Genomic DNA, 9,254 nt, shown 5'->3' on the forward strand with positions numbered 1-9,254 from the left:
TTACAAATCAGCCCCAAAGTTTTCCATATTTGCATCATTAGTCCATGACGTGTTTTTGGACATATAAATAGTATTTTTAGGTTTTAGAAACCCTTAAGTTTTATTATAGCAAGTTATTTTCTAGCAGTTTTTTGAGAGAGAGAGATATTGAGAGCTTTTGGGAGAGAGAGATCTGAACAGCTTTGAGAGAAGAATTCATAAACTCCCTCTTTATTCTTTTAATCTCAATTGCTTATTATTCAGAATTATGTTTTGTTCTTCATTGAATATGTCTGAGTAGTTTGTTTGTTAGGTTCAGGGTTTTTCACCGAGATTTTATGATTTATTAGATCTGTTTATTTAGGATTCATTATCTTTCTAGATCTTCATCATAGGTTGTTCTTCATATTAATCCTTGATTGGCCATCTAGAATTAATAACCTAGGAAAATAAATTGATATAAGAATATAATTGATTTTCCTGATAAAACCTTTTGATGAGCAAAATTACTTCTTGGAAAGAGATTTGATTTAGTAATTTTGTGAACAATGTAAACTTGTTTTTAAAGCTGATTTTTAATCTAGAATTTTACAAATAGATTTGGATTTTCTGGTTTTAAATTTAGATAATATTTGCAGTGAGAACTGATTTATTTTACAGACGAGTTTAGAATTCTAGATCTGATTTTTAATTGTTTGAATCCTATTTAATTATTGATTTAATATTTTGTAATTTCCTAAGAAATTCCCTGGACATAGCTTTTTGATATTCTGAATTTGCAACAGTTTTATTTAATATTTTGCATTGCTTTTCTTTATTTAAATCCACTTGTTTAGCTTAATTATAAAACTTTATAATTTATTTTGTAGACTTGAGTACTTGTGGAATTCGACCCCTAAATATTACAGTGACCTCTTAATTTGAGAGAGTAGTTCTAGGGCTTAATTTGAGCATATCACGGAGTTATGAACCAATCCGAATTTCTCTAGTATCTCGCTTCTTAGTATTTTCTCCTGGTTATGAATAGATATTTCCTTTGTATCTATTTGTCCACCAGTCGTTTTCTAGTTATTGTGCCGGTGAAAAGAAAGAAAGAACCAATCCGAATGCATGTAAAATATTTCTGTTGAATTGCATAAGACATCAACTTTACAAACTCTGTTAAGGCCTAGTGGGTAAGTAAGTAGCCTTTTACAGAAGTTGAGAACCAAACTTAAATCATAAAAGCCCCAGGTGGAGTAGGCTAATAGACAATCGACATGGGAGTACACATTTATAATTGCCATTAATTAACATTTTCTCTATAACTTAACAGGATTCATCAGTTTGGATTGTGGGTTATCTCCAACCGAGCCGTCCCCTTACACCGAGCCGGTGACGAAGTTACAATATTCACAGAGGATCTTCTATTTTCCGGATGATTTAGTCGTCATCTTCAGTATAACGAAATTTTTTTTTATCAACAAAGCAAGTGAAAAATGTGCAAGTTTTAATCAGTTTAAGAAAACAAATTCAAAACTAGAAAAAAAAATAACATTATCCAAATAGAAAGAAAAATATTACAAAAGAAGCACAACCATAATTTTTTATTAATTTATCACAAATCTTGGAGATAATGTCAACTCATCCTGTATAGAAATGAGACTTAACTAGGGATCGAAAAAATTATGAATTTATAGTAAATATTAATTTATAGAAGGTTTATTATACTATTTTTAAAAGAGGTTTGATTCAGTGTTTTTAGTCAAGTTGTTATAGCACTATTTCTGCGACCGATTTCACCAAAATTCGATTCCACTAAGTCGAATTACCCCTTGTAGTAGGGATTGGTATTTGTCGATTCAATAATAACAACAAAAAAAAAAACAGGCTGGTTAAGTTTCCAGCTTAATCACCGTCTCAAATCACTGCTGCAGTCATGGTATCCGTCTCACTCCGGTGCATCAAAAGCTTCAGCGTTGTTTTATACAAGCTGATAACAGTTAATTTTTTTTGGACCTTAAATGGTTAATTCAAATCAATTTTAGTAAGATTTCCGTGCATAATTAAATTGAAGTTTGAATTGGAAAATTAGCCAAACTTTAATTTTTGTTTGAATTAATTTCTTTTGTTTCACAAAAGTGCTTTATAATTTTTTTGGCCGTTGCTCTCATTTGCCAACATGTTTGTTTTTCTTACATTTGAACTTAATCACCATTTTCTATATTTTTTTTTTAATCACCATTTTCTATTGTTGTAGAGCGAGGAAGCAAAAAGGAGAACAAATATTGTAAAACCTCCAAACATGTATCATGAATTTTGGAACAGTTAAAAGAAAAAAAAATTGGAGCAGTAGAAAGGAGTAGACGTCACGTAACTCTTACGTTGAACATGAACCAATATAAGTCGTATTTATTTTTATTTCTTGCCTTTATATATCTTTTTCCTGAGGGTCGGATAATTTGAATCCAAATTCGAAACCCGAGAAATTTTCATCATTTGACTTTGCTACGTGGTGAAGGACTTGCCAAATGTGTAAACTATTGGACTGTGAGTTACGTACGCACTGACCCAAGGGCTTTTGACACCCTTTTGAAGTATTTAAACATCAGAACGGTCTAATTCAATGACCAATAGAAAGGCCACTCCCATCTCTCTTTCTCAAAATATCTTCACCCGTCAAGTTGATAAGTTCTTCAAATAAACAAGACAAGTTGAATATTGTTTTGACCGAAAGAAAAACAAAGGAAAGATGTTGCCAACTAAATAACGTATTTACAAATTCGCCAACTGAATTATATTTATAGAACAAAGACATGTTCTCACGCTTTTAGTGGCATGACATGTTTTCACATTTTCGTAGACGTGACTGGGTAAGCTCTTTTTCTTGAAATGTCCAAATGAGTTTTGTGCGGAAAATGCTTATAAGTTATAGCGGCGGTTAAGTGTTTAATCAGTTTTTTCTTGGGATTGAAGAAATCATGGAGAGTCCTCATAGGTTTCTTTCGGTGGCACTTATATTAGTACTGCTTTCCTCTGATATTCACCGTGTTCAAGCTCAAGCAGGTACCGACACTAGTTTTAATGTTCAGCATATAGGATTTTCAAATTTTCATATAACGTTTGAAAAGAAGGATACGTGAATATACCTTCTTTTGATAAAGAGGGTTTATTGATTATATTTTGGAGTTGTTATCAACGAATTTTTAGTGTACCTATCTTCATTCATTTTGAAATACTTCAAATTAAGTTACGGCACCAAACAAACCGTGAATATAATTACGCTTTATTCGGTTAACTGAAATAACCAAAAACCGTGAATATCAAAACGGCACCAAACAAACTAGTTACATATCCAAATGGGTCCTAATAGCCCAAAAAAATGAACTGAACACAAACGGTATCCTTAGTTGACCCATTTTGGTCGACTGGTCGCAGGTCGTAATGTAAGGTTTTTCGGGTTCATGATTATTGGATCTAGAAGTTTAGGATCCCTTCAGATATTTTCAACACTCGGGTCAAAAAAATTTTAATCTAGTACTAAGCAAAATTATTTGAAAATACCTAAAATCTCCCAAAAATAACCAAGTAACTTTTCCTGACTTCACCCAAAAGTAAATGAAATACCTAAAAATATCCAAACCCCCCCCCCCCCCCATACTATTCTGTTAGGCTATTACTAACATATTATTAGTATGTACATGTATATTTTGGTCTTTGGGTATGTTCGAGCACCTGTCCAGATTCAGATACGGATCAGGACCCGATTTTGAAGTTTAGGAACCGTTCAGATGTTTTAAAATGTTGGATTTAGATTTAGACTGAATCAGATCTTTGGATCCTGATATTATTCCCAGACCTAATTTCATGGCATCTTTCTTTCTCATTTTGAGATAGAAGAGAAGAAACTGAAAAAACATATTTGTAAACCACTACTTAGGAGGTTAGATACCATCAGTTCTGAAAATATGTGACCCTAACCATCTGTTAATTACCATTAACCCTTTTTATCACTTTAAACAGGGTTCATCAGTTTAGATTGCGGGTTATCCCCGAATGAACTGTCTCCTTATATTGAGCTGGAAACTGGATTACAGTTCTCATCAGATTCAAGCTTCATCCGAAGTGGAAAGATTGGTAAAATTGATGCCAGTGTGGCGTGGAAGTACCCAAAGTCACGGACAACGCTGAGATACTTTCCAGACGGAATACGAAATTGTTATAATCTTAGCGTGCACCAAGAAACAAAATATTTGATTAGGGTCACAAGTAACTATGGAAATTACGATGGTCAAAACGTTTCTCCTAGATTTGATTTGTACATAGGCCCTAATTTCTGGGTAACAATAGATTTGGGGAAGCATGTAAATGGTGATACATGGAAGGAGATTATTCATATACCAAAGTCAAACTCTTTAGATGTGTGTCTTATAAAGACGGGCACATCAACGCCAATCATATCGGCCTTGGAACTAAGGTCTCTACCGAATGACACTTACAACACAAGATCAGGTTCTTTGAAGTCGATATTGAGGGCAGTTCTAAGTGAATCAACAAAAGTTATAAGGTACGTCACCGTTTAAATTGATATTGAGGCTTTTTTTTTTCTTTTACTCATTTCCGTAGGCCATTGTTGATAATACAAGAGTTTGGGAAGCCCAGGTACCCAAATGATTTCTACGATCGAATATGGGTTCCACACTTTGAGACGGAATGGAAGCAAATTTCTACCAATCTCAAAGTGAACAACTCCAATGGTTATCTTGTGCCGCAGGATGTGCTCATGACCGCCGCAATACCTGTGAATACTAGTGCTCCAATGAGTTTTACGGAGAATCTTGAGTTCCCTAATGATGAACTTTACTTCAACTTTCACTTCTCTGAGGTTCAAGCCTTAGAGGCCAACCAGACTAGAGAGTTCAGCATTTTGTGGAACGGAATAGTTATTTACAGCCCTTTGAGCCCTGAATATCTTCACGCCATCACTATGTTCAACCCGTCACCATCTCTTTGTGAAGTAGGGAAATGCTTATTAGAGCTTCAAAGAACTCAGAACTCAACTCTTCCGCCTCTTCTTAATGCCATTGAAGTTTTCACAGTGATCAATTTTCCGCAGTCTGAAACAAACGATGATGATGGTACTTGTTTTTTTTTTTTGGTCTTTACGAAATACTCAAAACATTTTATATGCTAAATCCAACATGTAAGTCGAAAAGTTTTATGACAGTGATTGCTATAACAAACATCAAAGACACCCACAGATTAAGTAGAATTTCATGGCAAGGAGATCCATGCGTCCCACGACAGTTTTTGTGGGATGGCCTAAGATGCAACGACACAGATGTGTCTAGCCCACCAAAAATCACTTCCTTGTGAGTTGTGAGACCTCCATAACACAACCCCCTTTAGACTTTAAACTTTTCCTAACTACACTTGTTAATTTTTTTCTTGTTTGGACTTATAAACAGAAACTTGTCTTCAAGTGGGTTAACAGGAACCATAGCAACTGGAATTCAAAATCTAACCAATCTCCAAAGGCTGTAAGTATGATCATTTGAGGAAAAAACATTATACACGTCCGCGACTTTTTTCATTGATTTCTTACAAACTTCAGGGACTTGTCAAATAACAATTTGACAGGAGTAGTGCCGGAATTTCTAGCTAACATGAAACCGTTGCTGTTCATGTAAGTTTCCTGACATGTTTTGGTGCTTTTTCTAACGGATCATCTTGACTTAAGGACGAAGATTTATCTGGTTTTTACAGAGACTTGAGGAAGAACAAACTGACTGGTTCAATTCCAAAGGCTCTACTTGATAGAGAAAAGAAAGGACTAAAATTATTGTAAGAAGGAAATTCATCCACGCAGATTTTCATAAGATCCCTTGGTTATGTGTCGGACAAGGCTTTTTATTCAAAATATTCACAAAGATCGATATATTCTTTTTGTAGTGTTGATGGAGATGATGATAATAAGTGTTTATCCAGTTCATGTCTCCCAAAAAAGAAATTTCCAATAATGGCTGTTGCATTATCTGTTTCTGCGGTTGTGGTCATTGCAGTGGTAATGATTCTCATTTTTCTGTTCAGAAATGGAAAGCGATCAAGTTTAGGTATTTGCAAAGAAACCAAAATTAATCACCAAACTATATGATTATAAAGTGTCACTGATATTGTTGTTTTACTAAATTTTTCTCTATATCTATTGTATATCTATTCCCTTTTCTTGTTATGCCACAAATAGGTATTACGTCAACTAGTATATCCGAAGAATCAATCGAGACAAAGAGGAGAAGATTTACTTATTCTGAAGTTGTGGAAATGACAAAAAAATTCCAAAAAACCTTAGGTGAAGGAGGTTTCGGAACCGTGTATTATGGTAATTTAAATGGTTCAGAGCAGGTAGCGGTTAAAGTACTCTCAAAATCATCATCACAGGGCTATAAACACTTTAAGGCAGAGGTATGATTTGCCACATATCGTATTTGAAAATTGCACAAAAAGAAACAAAACAATTATGATCTATATATTTAGCATGATGTGAAACCAATATGTTTTGTCATTGTTTGTTTGTAGGTCGAACTTCTTCTAAGAGTTCACCACATAAACTTGGTGAGCCTAGTTGGATATTGTGATGAAAGAGATCACTTGGCTCTAATCTACGAATGCATGTCTAATGGAGACTTAAAAGATCATTTGTCAGGTGAAAGATGTATATATATATATATATATACATATATACACATATATTTGTAAATATACGACGACTAATTTTGACAACATAATACAGGAAAACATGGTAACTCTGTTCTGAAATGGAGTACTAGACTAAGAATAGCTGTCGATGCTGCGCTAGGTTCGTACTAACTGAAAACAGTTTCATTTATACCCACTACTACTTGTTACTACTAATTAATAATATATCGACATACATATATGTATATACATCATAATATAAGTTAAAACATTGAATCTATATAAACTTTTTATAATAAAGTAATTGCATCCACAACTTACATTTGTTATACACTTAAATTATTTCCCACCAAATTTTACTCTCTCGAATTTCTGACATCATCAGCTAACATGAATGAGTCTCCTACATAGGATTGGAATACTTACATTATGGATGTCGACCATCGATAGTGCATAGAGATGTCAAAAGTACCAATATACTGCTGGACGATCAGTTCATGGCCAAAATTGCTGATTTTGGGCTTTCAAGATCGTTCCAAATCGGAGAAGAATCACAAGCTTCGACAGTTGTTGCTGGTACTCTTGGATATCTTGATCCCGAGTAAGTACCATTAGTTCACTCCCTTGATATATATAATTTGTAATTTAGGTCTCCATTTATCTTCATCGTTTATATTTGTATACATATAAATCCTACTTTATCTCTTTGTTTTCCAGATATTATAGAACATGTCGGTTACTTTATCTCTTTGTTTTCCAGATATTATAGAACATGTCGGTTGGCTGAGATGAGCGATGTCTACAGTTTCGGTATTTTATTACTAGAGATTATCACAAACCAAAATGTGATTGACCAAGGACGCGAAAAGGCTCACATTACAGAATGGGTGGCACTTGTGCTTAAGGGAGGAGATGTCGCTAAGATTGTTGATCCTAACCTTCACGGTGAATACAACTCTCGTTCAGTTTGGAGAGCTCTTGAATTGGCTATGTCATGCGCAAACCCTTCTTCAGAACATCGACCAAACATGTCACACGTTGTTACCGATCTAAAAGAATGCATCTCTTCTGAAAAACCGATGCAATGTATGGACCACGACATGAATTCTAATAGTTCCCTCGAACAAAGTTCAAACTTTGATACTGAGGTGGTCCCTAGTGCAAGATAGTATTTTGCGTAGACACCTTTCTTGCATTGATATATTTGTGCTTGTGGTATTGTTATTTGGTTTGGATCGGAGTGCTTAATTTTGTTTTTTTCAGACATCATAATTTCATTACTAAACAAGAGATGATAAATGCACCACTCCTTTGGTTTTGTATTTGATTTTTTTTGTTGTTTGGAATTTGAGTAGTTTATCTTCCACAATCATTAACAATATGATCATTACGAAATCAGAGTCAATAGCAAATTGTATGTATGGTTTTGTGTATGACTAAGCAAAGGGAAAAAAATATGATTCCCTTGAACATCACAAAAAAGAAAAGTGTTCGCACACATCGTAAAGGGCAGAAAGCCGACAATGATTTCAAGTTTTAATTAATAATCTTCAGGAGTTGTGTGCAATACAACGAAATCATTCTCTAGTGGTTGACATTTTTTTAACCTTGGGGGAGTGATTCTAAATAAGAAAAGTGCGACACAATAGGCAATTCTAGGGTTTTGAGAGTATCCTTCACGCTAGAGTTTCTGTGACGGCCACAGCCGGTGTGCGTACATGTCGGAGTTAGATCCTTCGGGTTCCCCACCGGGAGATGAGTCTTCTTCACAAAATAAGCAACAATCTTATGCAGCTGTGGTGAATAAGCGACCATCGCTTAAAAAACACGAGTATGAAGTTAGTTTGAATGATGTTGTTCTAACAATTGCGGTTCCTGATGCGGTGCTTCAGGATTCGGTTCCCTTATGGGATGATTTTCTGGTGGGTCGGTTCCCTTCTGCGGCTCCACACGTAGCGAAGATTCATGTGATTGTCAATAAGATCTGGCCTCTTGGTGATAAGTCTGTTCGAATAGATGTTTACGAGAACTCTGCAACCTTGGTCCGGTTTCGCATTCGTGATGAGACTATGAGGCTGCGAGTTTTGCGTAGAGGAATGTGGAATATTGCGGGTGTACCTATGATGCTGGCTAAATGGTCTCCCCTTCCAGAAGATGCGCAGCCAGTGATCTCCTCGATGCCCTTGTGGGTAACTTTGAAGAAAGTTCCCCACTCTCTTTTTTCATGGGAGGGCCTTGGCTTCTTAAATAGTCCAATTGGTACTCCTATTCGGCTGCATCCAGACACTGAGCTTTTTCGTAAGTTCGATGAGGCAAAAGTGTTTGTGGAAGTCAATCTAACCAAAACCTTACCTGCTACGTTTAAGTTTCAAACGACAAAGGAGGAGGATGTAACTGTGGAGTTTCTGTATCCATGGCTCCCACCGCGATGTTCTCACTGTCACATGTGGGGGCATGCTAATGATGGTTGTGTGACCGCTCCAGTATCGCCAAAAAAGGTTTCTGCAATTGTTCTTGAAGATGGGGAAATAGCTTCTCCAAAAAAGGTTCAAGAGCTAGAGGTAACACCTTCGGTTCCGGCTGATTCGTCTACAACTCCT

At 35.5% G+C, this 9,254-nt stretch overlaps 1 protein-coding gene across 2 annotated transcripts; it reads left to right on the top strand.

Annotated features, from left to right (window-relative positions):
• Positions 1–2,828: 2,828 nt before the first annotated feature.
• On the top strand, positions 2,829–8,006 carry LOC104698913 (putative receptor-like protein kinase At3g46340). 2 transcript variants are annotated; one of them, XM_087453009.1, is made up of 13 exons: positions 2,829–3,024; positions 3,982–4,525; positions 4,621–5,096; positions 5,186–5,330; positions 5,427–5,498; positions 5,573–5,644; positions 5,725–5,802; positions 5,911–6,071; positions 6,203–6,420; positions 6,535–6,661; positions 6,749–6,814; positions 7,066–7,255; positions 7,415–8,006. In XM_087453009.1, exons 1-13 carry the CDS (start codon positions 2,940–2,942, stop codon positions 7,821–7,823), a joined length of 2,643 nt encoding a protein of 880 aa, XP_087309135.1. In that variant the 5' UTR covers positions 2,829–2,939; the 3' UTR covers positions 7,824–8,006. The 2 variants fall into 2 exon arrangements, with proteins under 2 accessions (XP_087309135.1, XP_019102058.1); XM_019246513.2 differs by having other exon boundaries at positions 2,867–3,024; positions 5,911–6,067; positions 6,175–6,420; positions 7,415–7,945.
• The last annotated feature ends 1,248 nt before the right edge of the window (positions 8,007–9,254 follow it).

Source organism: Camelina sativa, chromosome 6, assembly GCF_030686135.1.
Source record: "Camelina sativa cultivar CO46 ecotype springtype chromosome 6, ASM3068613v1".
NCBI lineage: Eukaryota > Viridiplantae > Streptophyta > Magnoliopsida > Brassicales > Brassicaceae > Camelina > Camelina sativa.

Bases quoted from the DNA above. Each gene is read 5' to 3' on its own strand.
- LOC104698913 (XM_019246513.2), top strand. From the start codon at position 2,940: ATGGAGAGTCCTCATAGGTTTCTTTCGGTGGCACTTATATTAGTACTG. The intron at 5,331-5,426 runs GTGAGTTGTGAG...ACTTATAAACAG, and splicing joins CCACCAAAAATCACTTCCTT to AAACTTGTCTTCAAGTGGGT. The intron at 7,256-7,414 runs GTAAGTACCATT...TTTGTTTTCCAG, and splicing joins CTTGGATATCTTGATCCCGA to ATATTATAGAACATGTCGGT.